Source organism: Protobothrops mucrosquamatus, unplaced genomic scaffold, assembly GCF_001527695.2.
Source record: "Protobothrops mucrosquamatus isolate PMUCROS unplaced genomic scaffold, P.Mucros_1.0 scaffold928, whole genome shotgun sequence".
NCBI lineage: Eukaryota > Metazoa > Chordata > Lepidosauria > Squamata > Viperidae > Protobothrops > Protobothrops mucrosquamatus.
The window spans coordinates 168485-188015 of NW_015387179.1; the positions used below are offsets into that span (position 1 = coordinate 168485).

General features: G+C 34.5%; 1 protein-coding gene and 1 long non-coding RNA gene across 2 annotated transcripts in view; one reads left to right on the top strand and one right to left on the bottom strand.

The window, feature by feature from the left end:
- Positions 1-116: 116 nt before the first annotated feature.
- LOC107290575 lies at positions 117-18056 on the top strand. The gene is made up of 3 exons (XR_001548956.1): positions 117-550; positions 11930-12012; positions 17925-18056. It is a non-coding gene; the product is annotated as an uncharacterized LOC107290575 (long non-coding RNA).
- The window catches only part of HSPA4L (heat shock protein family A (Hsp70) member 4 like), a 31734-nt gene continuing 17699 nt past the window's right edge, over positions 5497-19531 (bottom strand). Inside the window, exons 12-19 of the mRNA XM_015819463.1 lie at positions 17833-18032; positions 15346-15444; positions 13059-13190; positions 12735-12860; positions 10783-10890; positions 8946-9065; positions 8424-8585; positions 5497-7228 (exon numbers count right to left, since the gene is read on the bottom strand). Coding sequence (XP_015674949.1) covers positions 7043-7228; positions 8424-8585; positions 8946-9065; positions 10783-10890; positions 12735-12860; positions 13059-13190; positions 15346-15444; positions 17833-18032 — 1133 coding nt within the window. The 3' untranslated portion in view covers positions 5497-7042. The remainder of the gene's footprint in view (positions 7229-8423; positions 8586-8945; positions 9066-10782; positions 10891-12734; positions 12861-13058; positions 13191-15345; positions 15445-17832; positions 18033-19531) is intronic.

A 19531-nucleotide genomic window follows, 5' to 3' on the forward strand; every position in this document is an offset into this window, starting at 1 on the left:
AAGGTTGCGTCTGACGTCATACGTCATTTCCTCCCTCCGGTTCCTTGCGAGGACGCGTGCGCCCTAGACTGTTTATGATCGTCGAGAAAGGGGTAGAAAAAGCGCATGCGTATGGATGGGTAGTCATTTTTGCTGTAGTGTAGTGGGACGACAGGATGTATAGGAAGTAGATTTCAGACTTTATAGCCGGGGGAGTTAATTATGTTAAAAATAAAAGGGCTATATTCATGCAATATATATATATATATATATATATTCCTAGTTTACGTAGTGATCCCAATTTATTAGGTTTACCCAACGGGCTAAACCATAAGCTAACCATGCGGCTGAGAATGAATTGTTTAAAACTAAAACGTGATGTTTGTTGTTCTTTGTGCTGGGCAAACGCAGCCAAAATATGTTAGCTGGCTATTCAGCAAAATACTTCGTGCAGGGGCCGTCCAAATACTGGAAGGAAACTTGCAAGCATACGTTGAAGGCTTCTTTCATCGTTTCTGTGTTCCCGCTATTCATTAATCTTCAGTCTACAAACTTCTTGTGTCAAGCCAAGGTACGTTGATAATGCTAATCCAGAATATTTTTTTTGTATTGATCCCACCCAACCTAAGATTATTTTATCTCAGATGTGTGTTATGAGGATAAAATTGGAGAATGTAATGCTCCAGACATTGTAGCTTTGTCAACAAATATTAATTAGAATATCTGACCCCAAGCTGTCTCTGATAGCCTGCTATTCTAGTGTTTGCTTGACTGGTTTGTTCAACAAAAGGCAAAATTGGCTGGCTTTGCGTAAGGCATTAAGCCGTACCATATTCTGAGCTCATCCACACAGCAACTTTGCTATACTATCCTGGAGTTGGGAGAAAAATGTCAGTATATATAATGTTGCTGTGACATGAATTTGGAATAGGAGCTATGCTGTGGAGAGGGCCTTACATGTTCTCTGTGCAACCCTTGTAAGAACAGCGAAGAGTGATTATCTTGGCTAGAATTCAAGTGTGTGTGTCTTACTTTGTTCTGGAGCTTGCCAGAAACGTGGGAGCATTTGGGGAAAATTTGGCGCAATTAAAGGGCGGTTTGAACTGCCAGCTGACTGTGTTGCCTCTGTGCCATGCCCTGGGTCATTACAGGGACCCTAAAAAGGGTTGAAAGTTGCTCCGAAGAGGCGACAGAATAGGAGGGGACCCTTGTTGATTGGGGGAGGGCAGCGGCCCTTCTGTTTGATCTGAGGAAGCCCTCCAAACTGGCAGGGGAAAGACTGGCTACATTCGTGTGGCCAGTCAGAAACTGCTGACAACCGAAGAAAATAATCATTAACCAGGAACTTTCGAGCAACGTGGATGGAACTGGGTGAGACCCTATCCTCTCTTTACGACTTTAAGAGTTTTTCCTGGGGAAAAATTGCCCAAAGCAAAGAATCCTCCCCGATGAGAGAGGGAAGGGGAATTTCCACCCCATTCCCTCAGGAAAAGAAAAGCAATGAATTAATTGCTTGGGAGAAAACAGAAAATTACAAAACTTAATTTGGAATCAATACACATATATAACTTTGAAATTTGGGAACTAAAAGTGCTTCTGAGATTATTTTTTTTTAAAAAAAAGACTTAAAAAGCTTATAAGTTAAGTTTGAATGTAAAAAGCTGGAAGATGGTATCAACGACATCTAGTGGTGAACTACAGCATTACAATTTATTATGCCTAAAGGAAACTTGGCTGGAAGCCCAGACTCAGATAAGACTCTTGTTGTTTTCAGAAACTTTCACTTTTGAAGACTGCAGTTGGAAAAAAAGGGGGAGGGAACCTCTGGGCTGCTTATCTGTGTGGCAGAGGCAATAAACTATTTTGAAACTGGCGTGCCTGGATTACGAATATAAATATTAATTGACTTTTAGAGCTGTGTCATGGAGTTATTTCCCTATAGAAGAAACATGCATTATTGAGATGATGGAATACTTTGGATTATAAACCTTTCATTGATAACAATTTTTAATTGCTCTTTTCTCTCTGGACAGAAAGGATGTTTTTCATTAGACAGAAAAAATTGAAAAATTCAATCTTTACTTATATTTGCTGAGGGGAGACAAGGACGAACTGATAGGCTGGCTGGATAATTTGGAGTTCAAATGACAATTGACTGAAGTTTTTAAATCCCTAAATAGATTGGATTATAAAGACTACGTACAAAAACAAAATGGATGTTCCATACTTAGCTTCAAATGGTAAAAAAAACCATCCCTAACACCTGTCCTCAAAGTCTCCAGCTTGACATACTAACAAGAAAATGTTGATGAATTTCAGAAAGAAATTCTATGTTAAAATCTATACAAGAGTCAATTGCCTTAGCTCATGATGAGACTAAAAATAACACAAAGGAACGTTTTTTTAATCTAAATCTACAAACTCAGAAAATGACTACAAAGAAGGAACTAGCAACCAAGAAAATAGAAGGAAAATCAGAGGAAGCAGATCCAAAGATGGAGGACCTAGAGAAAGGAACTAACAGACAGACTCAGACAAACGACGAACTAGAAGACGTAGCGATAATATCGGAAATGGAAAAGATATCTTACTTGTCAACATCTCAGAACACACCTGAGGATAAGAAAGAAGAGCTGATTGAATGGAAGATAGAGTGTTAGGAAAATTGTGGGAAATTGGACGAAGGAGGCTGTTTAATGAATATCAATGGCCTGAGCGTCCTTCCAAAAATACTTTAATCAAATTGTCTTTCTTATTCTAAACAATATACACAAAAATAGAGGAAGAATTACTTGATGATTCAAATGCATTGACTTGGAAAGTTAGTTGGCAAAGGAAGAAAGCTAGAGTAAGATTGAAGAAAATAGAGGTTTTGACCCATTAAATGGGATATTATACTATTAATCAGATGTTTGAACATGGCTGAGAATAGATAATTGTTAGAGATAGAAGTATTATTATCACTAGAAAGATAGGATTTGTAACTAGAATATTATATTTTGGTATGAAAAGGGAAATATAAAAATGGTGAGAGGGTTTGAATAAGGCAAGCTTTTGATTACCCAAATATAACTTATGAGAAATTATAAGCGATAGAGATATTTTGAACACTGATGGGAAATTAAAATTTTTAAAAAGCGGGAAAACAGGATATTAATTGAACAATTGGATATTAAATGGACTCAGACAACACGTTTATTAAGTACTTATTATTGTAAAACTAGAAAATTAATAAAATATTTATAAAAATAATAATTGTGCACACATAGATAGTCTAAGAAAGACAAAACATCACTTTTACTTACTTAAATATTCATGTTTGAGGTTTATTAACATTTTGGATTGAGAGCACTGTAGTTCAATAAGAAAATTAACCCTCCAAAATACAACTTGCCTAATAATTGTGCACACAGTGTATATAGGAAACATTATGTAACACTGTATAGATTTATGCAAGTTGAGAACACGCCTCTGTCCCACTAGGCAATATTTATATAAGAATATATTTGCTACATAATACAAAAATCTGTTGAACTAGTCACCTTCACAGTGGCAGATGATTTAACTTCAGATTGTAATACTTGTTTCTTTCAAATAGGGTGTTTAAGTGTCCCCATCTGTGTTCAGTATTATTATGAGAATCATGTCCATTTAGATCATACTTTAAAACAAAGGTCACTACCTTTGTTGGTTGGCGGACCAGAGGAAAAGGGAGTGGGAAGCATTTTATGTGCGTGTGTGCGCGTACGGGGCCATGAGCACACATGCACTGCAAACGGGGCGGGGCTAGTGCCTGTGTGATACTCACTAGCCCTGCCCCATTCTTGCATGGCGCAGTGCCTTGTTCCTGTGCCCCGTGGTGTGGCAGCGGCCGTTTTTGTGCCTTGCAGCGCGGCAGTGGCCCATTTTTGCTCCCTGCGGTGCAGCGGTGGCCGTTATTGCACCTTACAGCATAGCAGCGGCCCATTTTTGTGCCCCGTGTTTTTATGCCCCTGCCCTAGCGCAAGTGAGGGATGTGCATGCACATGTGCACACTGACCAGCCTGGCCCATGGCCCGATGGCCAGCAGCCACGGCCCACTACCGGGCTGCAGCCCACAGGTTGGGGACCCCTGCTTTAAAAAATAGCCCATCATCAAATGGGCATAAACTATGTATGTGGTCACTTCCCATAATTCACAGACTTAAAATATTAAAATATGGTTTCTAATTAGCTATTGTAATTTAGCAAGCTTATATCCTCCATAATAAGCAAAGCAGCTGAGACCCCAGGGCATGCAAGCTGCTGTGTAAAATTTTTCCTTATCAAGTCTGACAATGGAAGAACATTTAAGGAATGTATAATGTTTTGGTTGTGTACTAGAGAGAAAAGCAAGCAAGTTTCTATTTGTCCTCTAGAGCCCTTGACTTTCATGCTTCTCTCTTTCCCTACAAACTAATTTCATTTTATTTTCACAAAAATATTTTGAGTTTTGGTCCAATTTAATTTGAGGGTAGTTTGAAAAGTTTATTAAAATATAAACTATATTTTCCCAAAAATTATTTTAGAGAGAAGTTAATGTTAATAATTAATAATTAATAAATTAATGATTAGGTAAACCAGGCATTTCTCAAATATAATTTATTGATATTATGTGAAGGGGAGAAATGGGAGGAAGTTAAGGATGTCTGAGCTAAACAGTGGGAGCTGATCAAAATTAGCTAATATAATTAAGTTTATTAATTTTATATTGTAAGACAACTGGTCACACAGGAATAAAACCAAGTAGTATCAAGGCTTTTTGTAAAAATAAATTGCCCATGTTCATATATACCAATATCAGGACTAAAATTAATTCTACAGGTGAAATAAATTCCAATGTCAATCATTGGCGGGTTTAGCATCTCCTGGAATTCTTATGTAATAGTAAATAGAATCTAATAAGGTTTTGCAATATAGTTTTGTTCCTGGCTAAGAATGTGCATTCAGATTAGTTATCCTTAATAAATAATTGTTAACAAAATTATCTTTGTTAAGTTTAACACAGTGTAGGACAAGAAAACCAGTTTTTGAAATGTGGGGAAACAAACCATATGAAACTGCGAGGCACTTACACAAAGTATTCCTTTAGGATTTCCTTACCTTCATAAGCATTTTTCATTAGCATCATTATTAAAACATAGCTAAGTGGGAAAAATAAATCATTATACAGACCCATCATATCCTAAACCAGAAGGTTTAGAATAATTCATAAAATGTAGACCTGTTATTGTACCATATACTGAATTAGTATACAATAGTATACATATATTCAAAATTTACCACAGGCTTGCTAAATACCCGAAAAGGCTTCTATAATTACTGCTTGTGCAAAATTGATTGCATAAACAGTAGAAATATAAGCCAAAATAATATAAAAATGTGTTCAATGCTTTATGTAGTGGGTTCTCATTAGTAAGCTATCCTTTGTTATTTATACTACATTCCAAAGCAATTTGCTGATAATCCACTGGCTAGCATGATAGGCTGACTTAACAGTAGTTGGCAAATGTTTTTATTGATTCTTTTAATCAATTGGGACAGATGGGAAAGCAGTATCTACCATACTACAGCAATATGAATATGATATACTAAAACACATGCTATAATTAGACAAAGAACATGTAATTCTTCTTTCGGACAAAACAATGTGTCTCTGGTTGCTGAAGAACAAATCCTATTTTTTTGGCAGCAGCAGAAAACTGATTTCTTCTTTAGGATCCAGTCAGTTAAATCTAAAATTTAATAACTTAGCAAATCAACTTATATGTGGAATAAAAAGAACAGAAATTTGATTTACAAGATTTTTGCAAAAGCATAGATACATTTTACATTATAATTTTTCAGCCAAAAATTGGAATGAGCAATGAAGGATTCTCAGTCTCCGTATGATTACTTTAATTTAAAAAAATGTAATTGCTAATCAGAAAGTGGTGTTAGCATGTTTTAAGATTATTTTTGGATTCATCTGTTCTAATATTAAGCTTAAATGTTAATAGCTTGTTTTATCTATTTATTAAAGATATATCAAATGTTATTCTGCAAATGCTTGGGACAATTACCAAAAATGATTACTACTGTAAACTTTCTGTAAGCACAATCTCTAAATCAAGAATATTATTTTTGCCAAGTAAAACAAAAATATTTTAAATAAGGAATGCTGTGTAAGTAATATTAATTGATGACAATATATTGTGGGTGTATTTTTTTACTTTTCATTTCAAGAAGTGCATTTTGTGAAAACAGGCAAAGGCCAGCATTCTGAATAAACCCAAGCCAGTTAGGTCAGAAGTATTTAAGAGAAATGAAAGCAGGTGTCTCTCTCGTTACAGTCTTCCAATTCCATACTATTACAATTTTAAGAGCGTCTCAGCATCAACACAAAATATGATACAGGACCGTGTGAATACGGGGACCAAGAGTTTTATTTTGAATCATGTTACTAGTTTGATGACAAAGAATGCTGCTGGTGTAAGGTCCTTTCAAGCTTCGGATATTGATCAACAAAATTTTTACAAGTTATTGTGGTACATCAACAAGATGAACTAGTTTGCCAACTAACCTCTATTTTAATATTTAAATTAGAACAATACAACAATTAGGAAAAGGTCAGTGCTTCCAGTGGCAATGTTCAAGCCACATCAAACTGAGTATCTTCTAAAATAAAGATGCAAAAATCTACACTTCAGCATCGAAAGTGCAATACTGTGGTCTTTCATGAATAAAGGAGCAGTGGCTTACTCACAATAAAAGCTTTAAATATGGTAGATTGTTGTCATTTATGTATCAATTCCGCTTCTTTGATATAAAATGTATCATAAAAGCTTAAACTGATTACAATCTACATTCAACTAAAGCTTCACAATAAGCTTAACCAATGGAATGAACAATGAGAATATACTCAATAGAAAAACACTTTAAACCTAATGAAAAGAATAAAGGACAAAGTTTTCTAAATAACTGAACATATGTAGTGTGAATTAAGAAAAAAAAGGACCCTCTGATTACTTGCACTGTTTTTAATGAACTCAAAGAAGTGTAAAACTTAGTCCATGTCCATTTCTTCAGATGATTTAGGCTGCTGGCAACTATCCTCTAATTTAGTGTCGGAGCTGCTTTGTCCATTCGTTGGCCTGTTTTGTTCACTATTAGATTTTCCTTGATCTTTAGACAGTGGTTCTGCTTTGGACTTAGGTTTGTAAATAATTGGATTACATAAACTGTCCAGTTCCTATCAGGAAAAAAAATAATTATTATAATTACCATGCAAATAACATAATGGCCTATGAAATTGATTATAATATAAAATACTGGAGATAAGCTTAGCAGTAAATTTATAAAATTACCCATAATTAGAATATTAAACAACACAATAGCATACAAGTCAACATGAGTAATCTGTAATAAGGAAACTTCTTTACATGTTTTTAAATTTTGAAAATAGAGTGTTTTTTAACTGCTTTTTCTCCCAGCAGCAAAAGCACATATATTATGATGAACAATTTTAGCCCTAATAGATTAATAATAGAAACCTTTTCCGTCGATGGAATAGAAAACTCATGGAACAAACCAAATTCTTCTTCTGATTTAAATATACTTGTATGTTATCACCTGAATTTAACATTTGAAAACTAGTTTGGAATAGGGCAGTGATGGCGAACCTTTTAGAGGTTGAGTGCCCAAACTGTAACCTAAAACCCACTTATGCATAATTGAGTGCCGGGTGGGTGTGGCCAATTGGCTGGGCGTGGCCAATTGGCTGGGCGTGGCTGCAGTAGTAACGGCAGACTGGGTGGGACTAAAAAGTTCAATCAATCAATTCCAACTTTGCAAGATCTTTTTTTCCCCGCGAAAAGTTGAAATTGACTGATTGAACCTTTTTTTTTTTGCACATGGCGGCGGAGGCCTAAAAAGAAAAGGTTTTATAAAACCCAGCTGAAGGCCTAGGACTGGGGCGACAGCGCGTGTGTCCACAGAGAGGGCTCTGAGTGCTGCCTCTGGCACCCGTGCCATAGGTTCGCTACCACTGGGATAGGGATTAAGGTGCTGGCCTACAAATCAGGATTCTGTGAGTTCTAGGACTCCCTTAGGCAGGAAAGCCAGCTCTCTGTCAGCCCAACCCACTTCAAAGAGTTGTTGTAAGGAAAACGAGGCATGAGAATAAGGTATATTCACTGCCTATATAAAAAGAGAGGATAACATCATCACCTAGAGAACCCTGTTTTCATATGAACAGGTATAGCAGGTTGAACTACATACGCCATATCCATTTTTGTGGAAACTTAAGAAATATCTATTTACTGTAGTTGCCTTAGCTTTTGCCAAAATATATTTTGTGTTCTGATATCATTTGAAATACTAAGCTATTCTAAGACTAATTCATCCTATTTTTCCATTAGAATATTTCAATCCGAAAGTTAATTTACCTTAGATTTTGCTTTTATTTCTACCACCTTAATAATAGGATCCTGTGTCAAATTCAGTCTGTGCTGTGTATGCATCTTTGAGCTCAACCAGTTCATAGCTTCACTGGCATATTTTTCAACCTTTTCCATATCAACAGGATCAATGTGATCATATTTTTTATCCTACAAAGAAAATATTAAAAATTAGCATTCAGCAATAAACATATATGTTTATCCCATAATGGATTTTAGAAGAGTTGATTTCATAATGATCTGTTACTTGAACAAACACATTCTGTTAAATTCAGATATATTATCTATTTAAAGGAATTTGAAAATATAGCTTTATTTATTGTTTGGATTTAGAAATTCCTGTTCCAAGTGGAGCTGGAGTATTGGTGTCACATTGTCACAAGCCCAAATTATCTTATATATCTAATTTTGAAAATTAGATTTCAATTTTATATACATTTATTGAAAATGTCCCATATAATGTAGATTATTTATGAATAACTATTATTAAAAACATATGCTCTGTCTTACCTTATTTTCGTATTCTTCTAGAGCTTTCATAAGCATCTGGAGTTTATTTTCTAAATCAAATAAAGCTTTTGGTCTTTCTTCATACTCCTTATATCTATCATGAATAGGGCCACCAAATTTCTAGAAATATAGAAAAATTATTGTAAAAGTTCTCATTAAAATGTAGAAAAAAATATAAATGAAGATAAAATCTTGTTATTAATTGATCAGAACTGCTTATAAATGATTAGTCACCATATATCACCATTAGTCACCCTGGTAATGCAATACTGCAAGCTACTTCTGCTGACTGCCGGCTGACAGCAGTTTGGCAGTTCGAGTCTCACCAGGCTCAAGGTAAACTCAGCCTTCCATCCTTCCGAGGTCAGTAAAATGAGGACTCAGATGTTGGGGGCAATATGCTGACTCTGTAAACTGCTTAGAGAGGGCTATAAAGCACTTTGAAGCGGTATATAAGTCTAAGTGCTATTGCTAGTGCTATATGAAAGAAACCAGGAAAATTGATCACATATGACAGCCAACAAGCCTATATCTTAATTGAGTGGGAATACTAGAATTCCGATTATATGGGAGGTACTCCAGTTCCTTGCTTAAAGCAGGAAACCCAATGCACCTCTCTCACATATTCCACTATCGACTATAGTTTGGAATAGCTGCCATCCCAATCCCCTAGTAGAAAGGCAGGATACAAATGAAACAAACACAGTAAAAGATCTAAAAAGTATTTGAGGCTTGGAAAAAAATCTAATGCTCAAGCAGGTGGGATGATGATAAAAGCTGCCTAGTAAGTAGAAAGAAAATACTGTATAATGTATTGGGGGGGTGGGGATCAAGTACTGAACAAAGCAAAGAATAGTTAAGAGGAAAAAAATGTAGAGAGATTCCCATGGAAATACAGGTCAATGTGTCTTCAGCTTAAGTATGCTCTAATGCAGGGGTATCAAACTGCTGGCCCAAGGGCCGATTGCATCATGCAGAGGCTGTGTCCACCCCAGCTCCAGCAATGCAAAAAAAGTTGCGATACATTGCGACACGTCACGTGACGAGTTTTGACACTCATGCTCTAATGGATTAATATAGACCAAATGCTTTGACTGCCTCAAAAATACTTTGCTTGATGGATCCATGGCAGAATAAAACATATAACATCTCTCTGTCAAAAGCTCAATATTTTTAAAGCAGACATCTCTTGAGATATTTCAAACACGGTTTATAGAACTGACATTTCTGATAAAGCCACACGAGGGGCTTCATGTTCTTAGAATGTTGAAATTGTATCTGTAGATTTGAGATTAAGATTGATCCATCAAAAAGGCATTTAGGGTGTACAGAACTCTTCAAAGAATGTATCTGAAAGGATGGACATCAATTTTTTTGTGCTGGAGGTATTAAAAAAAATTGAGGACCTTTATCCATATGATATAGCCGTGTAATCATTTGATATCTTTCTGGAACTTTGAATAGATTTATGGGAAAATATTTAGTATTTAAAAGATTTTTAATACTTTACGTGTTAATGTAATCCTGAATTATGAACCAAAGCTTTGGAATTTGACTGTTATAAGGAGCTATGATTGGGTTGAGTATGAGTGTGTGTGTGCATCAAAAATAATTATATTAAGAAAATTATTATTCCAGATAATCAAGGAATGACAGGGATAAATGTGTGATCTATTTTGTAAAGATATTTTCTACTAATCAACAAATGCAGCAATATGTAAATGAGGCAGAGATTCTGCGATATTTTACAATATCTTGTTTATAATATAGGAGTGATAAATTGATAAATCAGTGAATATATATATAATTAAATTATTTCTAGCAATAGAAAGCTTACTTTCATTTCCTGAAGTTTTTCCACATATACATGTTTTGGTTGGTCCTCTCCATCTTCATAAAGCCAGTTTTCTGTATCTTCTAACATTAATGTTATTTTTCTTGAATCCTAGAGGGAGAATACAACATATAACAATAGCCCAGTGATCTTTATCATTTTAAAATAGTGAAAAAATAGATCTACAATAATAATTTGCTACTTACACTGTTACAGTAATAAGATTATAACTAAAGCATCTTTTGTAAACTTTTATTTCTACACTGTTCATAAAGAACAAATAACAGTAATTGCAATGTCAAAGATAGGATTTCATGCTATTTAATATTTTTTAAAAGTAAACTTGGAGGCAAATAATACATTTACTAGAAGTATATAGTATAAATAGAGCTTTCTTGGTTTCAGTTATTTCAGGAATACCATAGTCTAGCTCCAAGTCCCTCCTACATACATTCTGCATCAACTCTTGTAGTAAATGTTAATAGGCAAATCTAATATAAATTTAAATTAGATCTCACATCTAATGGTTAATTTATCAGCAACATAGGTAGACCATAATTCCATTTAAGTTTTTCTCATAGAAGTATCTATCTGGTTTAATTCTATACTTAATAATGGCAATACATCTGGAATTTACTATATTTAAATCTATATTCAGAACACACGCTACTTTCTTTGCTAAAGTGTGCCGAAAGAGATTTTAATAAATGTAATATCAATGTTTATATTTCTGTAGGTATAACACCAACAACTATTAGAATATGGAAATTAAAAAATCAAAACAGACATTAAAACAAGATAGGAGCTGTGTTTGAATGCTTAAACGAGCAAAGATAATTTTAATGTATAGGATTGAAAATTAAACGAAGACTATAATCTATTTTCTGAGATTTTGGTTTACTCTGTTAATAGTAGAAATTAAAAAAAAAATAGTTCCACCTGTCATGAATTGTTGATTAGCTCTCCTTCAGAGCAAAGTTACTAAGGTCAGTTGTTGATAAACATTTTCCCAGGAGAGATCATACTTCTCAATTATTTACTACCACTAATTAGAATATACAACTCGTGTATTATGTATACCGACCAATAGACATATTATGTTTATGTACCTACACCTACATATATCAATATCTTCTTCTTCTTCTTAAAGAAAAAGTTCAGCATTTACTGAGAGAACGAAGACTGCAACCGAAGGAAATCCTGCCCACTATCCCACCAGTAATTCATGTAGAGGTGAGTAAAGGATTCCTGTTTTCTTTTTGTTCCCTCCTGCTTTCTCTTCTTTTGATTACTACTGATGCTCCTGCTACTAGAATGGAACATTTCAATAAATTATTCTGGCCCAATACAATGGAAAAGATGCTACTAAAGGACAAGCAACAAATGCTCGCTCGATCCTTGCTTCTGGTCTTGCATGCCTGGCATTAAGGAAGGAAATAACATTCCTGAAGGCCTCCAGGAATGTGTATTACTATTTTAATGAATATACTTTAATCATTAAAACAGTAATTTTATCTTCATTTCCTTCTTAAATAGAATTCAGTGTAACTTTTAGTTCAATGGAGATTCATCCATAGCCTCCTTCTGCCTTGATGTGTCAGTGAGGAGAAAATCTTGAAGGAGTTAGAAACTTTTATGTAATAAAGTGGAGAAATTTAACAATCTTCCCTCTCCCCCCCCAAACAAGGAAAACACCTCCAAATTCACAGGCCTAGAAGTTTATGCCAAACTTATGAGGAAATCTACTAAAGTTTAGGAGCGTTTGAACTGATTTATGAAGTAAAATATTTATAATCAATGGAAGCTCAAATTTATCTTATTTTATCCCACTGATTTTAAAGACTTATTGAAATATAACTAGAACCAACTCACTGCAATGTTTTACAAATGCAGCAATTTTAATACTAATGTTATTTTAAAGGACTTCATCATGTTAGTATCATGAGAACTCTTACATCTTCAGTTATGAATTTTTCATAGACGCCACAAAGCTTATCTCTCAGATCATACACATATTCTTCAACAGCATTTTTGGCATCATTTTTCTCCTTCTCCAGAATGTCTTGCGTCAACATCTTCCGCTGCAGCAAATAAAAGTATTCAGATAACTTAATCACAAATATAAAGCATGGTTGATTTTTTTTCTTGAAATGCATCTATATTCTTCCACCCCAAATTACTGGATTTACAAGGAACAATTAGAGATAATTTTTCTTTTCTGCACTGATGCATTTATAATTATTTCACATATATGATTCAAGATTTCTGCAATTGCTCACCTCATTTTCAATGTAGCAATTAATAAGATCCTGTTCAACCTGTCTATATAAGTTAACATGGATAGGTAGATCAATGCTCTTGGTCTTTGTTTTGCTTGACTGATTTGCATCAATCTTGTCTCCTGAAGCAGTCTGCAGAATAAGAGATTAAATTATGTCACCATAGCATTTCTTCCCATTGCACATAAAAATAGAAATCTGATTAAAAAAAACTATACCTGTATAATTTAGCAGATAAAGTAATATCCTAATATGCTGCCATTTTAAATAGACGTATTTTGTAATTTTTGCATTTACTTATGAATTTTAAAATACAAGATTTGGAAAATAGAGTGATTCTATTTTCCAACATTGCTTGAAAATAAACTCACCCAGAAGTGTTTCAGACTAGCATCCAAAGACCTTTCTACACATCAATTTCTTCAAGGGTTATACATAACAAGCATCCACCCTACCATGGGTGTCAAACTCGTGACGTCATGTGACATGTCACGACATATTGCGACTTTTTTCCCATTGCCGGCAATGGGGCGGGCGCGGTTTTGGTGTGACACATCTGGCCCGTGGGCCGGCAGTTTGACACCCCTGCTCTACATAAACACAAACCCTTTTAACCTACAGTCATGTGAAAAAGAAAGTAACTCTTTTGAGTTTCACGGTTTTACATATCAGGACACAATAAAAATTATATGGTCCTCAGCAGTTCTTAAAAGTAGTAAACACAACCTTAGATGAACAATATATGACATATTACACCATGACTTCATTTGTGTTACAAAAAGAAAGCCAAAATGGAAAAGCCATGTGTAAAAATACCTAGTACACCTTATGATTTAATAGCTTGTAGAACCATCTTTAGCAGCAATAACTTGTTATGACTTTTATCAGTTTCTCAAATTGTTGTAGAGGATTTTTGGCCCACTCTTTACAACATTGTTTCAATTCATTGAGATTTGTGGACATTTGTGCTTGCACAGCTCTCTTGCGGCCCCGCACAGCATTTCTCTTGGGTTGAGGTCTGGACTTTGACTGGGCCATTGCAACACCTTCTTTTCTTTTTCAGCCATTCAGTTGCAGTTTTTGCTGTTGTGCTCGGGATCATTGTTCTGTGGCATGATCCAATGTCAGCCAAGTTTTAGCTATCAGACAGATGGCCTCACAGGATACTTTGGTATACAGAGGAGTTCATAGTTGACTCACTGATTGCAAGGTGCCCATGTCTTGTGGCTGCAAACAAGCCCAAATCATCACCTCTCCATCACTGTACTTGACGGTTGGTATGAGATGTTTGTGCTGATATGCTTGTTTGGTTGTTGCCAAACATGGCACTATGCATTAGGGCCAAATATCTCCGCTTTAGTGTCGTCTGTCCAAAGGACAGTGTTCCAGAAGTCTTGTGATTTGTTTAGCTGCAACTTTGCAAACCTAAGCTGTGCTGCCATATTCTTTTTAGAGAGAAGAGGCTTTCTCCAGGCAATCCTTCCAAACGAACCATACTTGTTCAGTCTTTTTCTAATTGTACTGTCATGACCGTTAACATTTAACATGCAAACTGAGTCCTGTAGAGGCTGAGATGTAACTCTTGGATTTTTTGTGATTTCTCTGAGCATTGTATGGTTTGACCTTGGGATGAATTTGTCTACTCCTGGGAAGATTGGTAACTGTCTTGAATATTTTCCACTTGTGAATAATCTTCCTCACTGTAGAATGATGGCCTTAATTGTTTGGAAATGGCCTTGTAACTCTTCCCAGATTGATGGGCAGCAATAATTGCTTCTCTTAGCTGATGTCTTTCCTCTTTGGCATTGTGTTAACTCACACCTCAATGCTGGATATCAGCAAACTCCTAAAACTTTGGTTTTTATAGAAATGGTCACTCTTGCTGATGATTAATTGATCAAGGGCACTTGATTAGCAGCATCTAGCTGCTACTTAGCCACTTCATCCCTATGGAAGCAGTAAGGGTGTACTTAGTTTTTTATACATGGCTTCTCCATTTTGGTTTTCTTTTTATAAAATAAATGATGACGTGTGTTATGTATTGTTCATCTGAGGTTGTATTTACTTTTAAGAACTGCTAAAAACTAGATGATTTTTATTGTATCCTAATATATAAAACCATAGAACTCAAAGAGGGTGTACTTTCTTTTTCATATGACTATAAGTGAGAATTCCAAGGTGTCAAAGCATGGCACACTATTCTCAGAGTATTTAACACTTTCTAGCCCTATCAAAAGATAGACAGCCCTAACATTAGAATCTGACTTTATCATAATTTCATACATACCTTTCCTTCGGTCCCTATATGATCAGTTTCTTCATCTGTTTGACTTTGTTCTATTTGACTCTTTTGATTACCATCATCTTGATCAATCTGCATTTTAGCCTATAAAACAGAAGTTTTAATTCCACACTAAATTTTATGAAAAGTTTTATTATTCTTGTCAAGAAGCAGTAGCTTTTCACAATCAAACGAGGTATGCCAGTAAAAATAATTTTTAAATACAAATCAAAACAATGGTATTAAATTTTGTTCATTTTTATTTATTTATTTTGAAACCACCCATCTCCCTCACAGAAGGACTCTGTTCTTGAGATATACTATTCCCCTACCTACATGATTTTTAGAAAAAAAAATATTGAGGGATTTTTTTTGGAGGGGGGAATAATGTTTTTGCCTCTGAGTCAGTCATGACTTCTGGCAACTTCATGGACAAATCCATGCAGTTGTCTTAGCAATACTTTTAGAATAGTTTATTACTGCCTTCTCCCTAACAATAAAAGATTATTCAATTCCTTCAACATGGTTATTGCAAGAAAGTGTCCATGACTGATAAATAATTATGGCTGTAAAATACAGTCCTAATTACTTAATAATATAATTCTAATTATACATTAATGAGACCCAATTACTAATTATAATACTAATCACATATTAAAAGTAAAACAACCCACTTCAAACAAAATATAATTGCATTTACATCAAAGAACACTTTAAATGTTCTATAAACAATGGAGTTAAAAGAATCCTAGAAAAAGAAACAAAAAGATTTAAATGAAACTAAGTCAGTAAGCGGAATAATAGAAAGCTGAAAATAACCCCTAAAATTAGCACCTCATTACTATAAGAATTCACAAGCTTGAGGCAGAACATCATTTATTTATGAAAATTTATATGGCCTCCCAATTCACTCTCAATGACCCTGGGTGGCTTACAAAGGTAAGCAGTGGTCAGAATGCAATATTGCAGGCTAACTCTGAGCAATCTGGAGTTCGATCCTGCCTGGGCTCGATATTGATTCAAGTCTTCAATCTTTCCGAGGTCAGTAAAATGAGGACCGAGATTGTTGAGAGCAATATGCTGACATTGTAAGGAACTCAAAGAGTCTAATTGCTATTAAGAACCCAGTATAAAAACAATAAAAAGCAATCCGCTTCCCCACCCGCAACAACAGTCAATCAAATAAACCACTTGATGGGCTCCATCCCATTTTGGGTTCCCCAGGCCATATATCATGCTTGTGGCATTTAAGTCAAAAATTTAAAGTAATGATGTTTCTGGCATTTAAGTCAAAATTTATTCCAATATTTTTGAATGGTTTATTTTTTTTTAATGTACATAAGTACCACTAGCATGTTCAATTGTTAGCCAACATCTGAAATGGAAGTATTTTTGCTATAATTATAAAGGAACAAGTAATCTATTTTTATACAACATAAATGATACAGTAATGGAATGATCCAGAAAAAGCCATTGCTGTTTTACAAAGTTGCCAACGTGTGCTATATGCTTTGAATCCATTTTTTTTTGCTTCAGATTCCCAAAAACCTTAAGGCCTTAATAACTTTTGAAAAGTACAGCTATTAGAAAATCCTTATAATCACCATCTTTATATCCTACCCTATATTCAAAAAAGAATCCAAAATTTAGTCAATCTTTGCTATCTTCTGCTTACTATATATTTAACTTCAACTGAAGGGTTTCGTCTTCAGTCATGAAAGGTAAGTGTCAATACCCTTCATAGTATCAGACAATAGTTAGCAAATATTTGAAAGAAACAAGGCTTAAGAATTAAAATGGTTACATTATCCTATGAGCTGAAGAAGCTTCTTGGATGAGAAGCGAAACCTCTTCAAAGAAAAACAAGAAAGTCCAGTTGTCTCATGGAAAAGCATCTTTGGAATAACCATGACCTGGATTACTAAGAATCTCCATAGACATTTAGCTATCTATCCTATGTACTCTTTATCTACTTCTTTACTGAAATCTACATGAGCAATATTCAAGTTACAATCATATTTTCTGTTGCTTTGACATGCTTCTAACAGACATGCTGTAAATTTAAATTAACTATTTTAAAACTTTTATGGAACTTAAGGAGACATATTTACAATTAACTAAGCATGTGTATATGTATATATGTGTATGCATATAGTTTTATAAGAGATTTCTCAATACAATGTCAAAGATATAGCCTTTATTAGTGCAGAGAAAGAGTGACTAGTATGCATGTTTATAAAAGCAAGGAAAACAAGAAAGTTAAAGATAGAAAGCAAATTAATTTACATGGAATAGGAAAAAATATTGAAAGCACTAGGATTAAAATTTTTTACAGGTTTGGGAAAAAAGTTAAATTACTGAAACAAGCTGGATTTTCAAAATACAAAAATTCTCAATGACAAAGATTAAAGTAAAAAAAAACCCACTGCATTTAGTCAGCACAGTACATAAGACAATTTAGAATTAAGAATTCTATTTATAATTTTTACATACCAGTTCTTCTGTGCTTTGGTTATTACATGCCAGTTCTGTGTCCATTGGAATATCATTAGGCTCATTGTCCAAATTTTGCTTCTCTACAACAGATGCATTAGCCACACTGAAGATTCCATGGATATTAACTCGCACTTTAACTTTAACTTTTGAATTATCACCATCGTTTTGGGGACCAACATTTTGAATAACAAAATGGCCTAAACAACACAGCAATATGGCACTGGTTAGTACACTTATTTATATCAAACATATTACAAAACATTTATAAACTTATACATCACTTATATTTTTTAATGATGGTTTGAATTATGATACCTCAGACTGTGGCCTCACCCCGTCATGTGATTGCAAGTTGGATACTTGGCAATTGGCTACATTTACAACGGTTCAGCATCTTGCAGTCACAGAATTGTAACCTTTCCAGGCAGCTTCTGAGAAGCAAAGCCAATTGGGGAAGCCAGAATTACTTAATGACCACATGATTTGCTTAATGACTGCTGGGATTTGTTTAACCACAATGGTAAAAATAGTAAAAAAAAAAATCAGTTCTGGTCACATGATCAATTACTTAACAATCACATTGCTTGATGACCAAAATTCCGGTCCCAATTATGATTGTAAGGTGAGGATACCTGTATGCATGGATCTTTGATGGGCAACTTCCTCAAATGGCTGCTACTGCAGCTATGACTGAAAACTGTAAGCTGCCTAGTCACCTTGGTAAGAAGGGTGGGCACAGAAGATAGATAGATAGATAGATAGATAGATAGATAGATAGATAGATAGATAGATAGATAGATAGATAGATAGATAGATAGATAGATAGATAGATAGATAAAAAAGGCAGTTAGACATTTTTTCCATTAAGAATAAAAGAGGCAATGCAAAACGGTTACAGTTTTGCAAATTAGGATGTTACTCAACATTTTTTTAAAAGTTACACATATATATCCCTATAGAAGCATTCTGGAAGATATACTTTAGTACTGATTATCTATAGGTATTATATTAATGTCATTGGTTTATCCAGTAATGTCCATATGGTATCCACCACTGAAACATTATGTCCTCAGTCCTCCCAAGACTACATATTTTCAAGGTACAAGAAAATAAGCAAGGAAAAGTTCCAGAAATGATGAAGTTTGTTTAAAGCCCCTCATGAATTTGCATCCTCTTGACTAGCAAAAGGTAGATCACCTTATTCTTTTTAACTGCATAATAAAGTTTTTTGTTATGTTAACTTGCAATTTGTTTACAGAGCTTTTACACATATCAATAAAAAATTACATTAGGTGGAGTAGGAAAAAAATGTCTGCATGTTCTTGGAAAATTGAATGATGATGAAATTTACAGATTAAAAACAAAATTTAAAAAAGATTATAAGAATGAACATTGGACTGCAAGTTACCTGTATGTTATAAATGAATTATAATTCATTTATGTAAGACAATACATCTTTTTTTAACCAAGAAAAGTCTCTTCTTTGTTCTTATCATATTTGTTACGAGTGGGAAATATATGGTCCACTTGATATTCCCAAACTGTGAGGTGGGAATAGACGTAATCCAGGGGAGGTGTGAACCTTTTAGCACATTGTGATAATAAATTCATCTTTACCAAAGTTTCAGTGTACAGGCAATTATTCAAAGTTTGATGACTGTTACCTATGACCATTGTGTTGTCACAGCACCCCCCT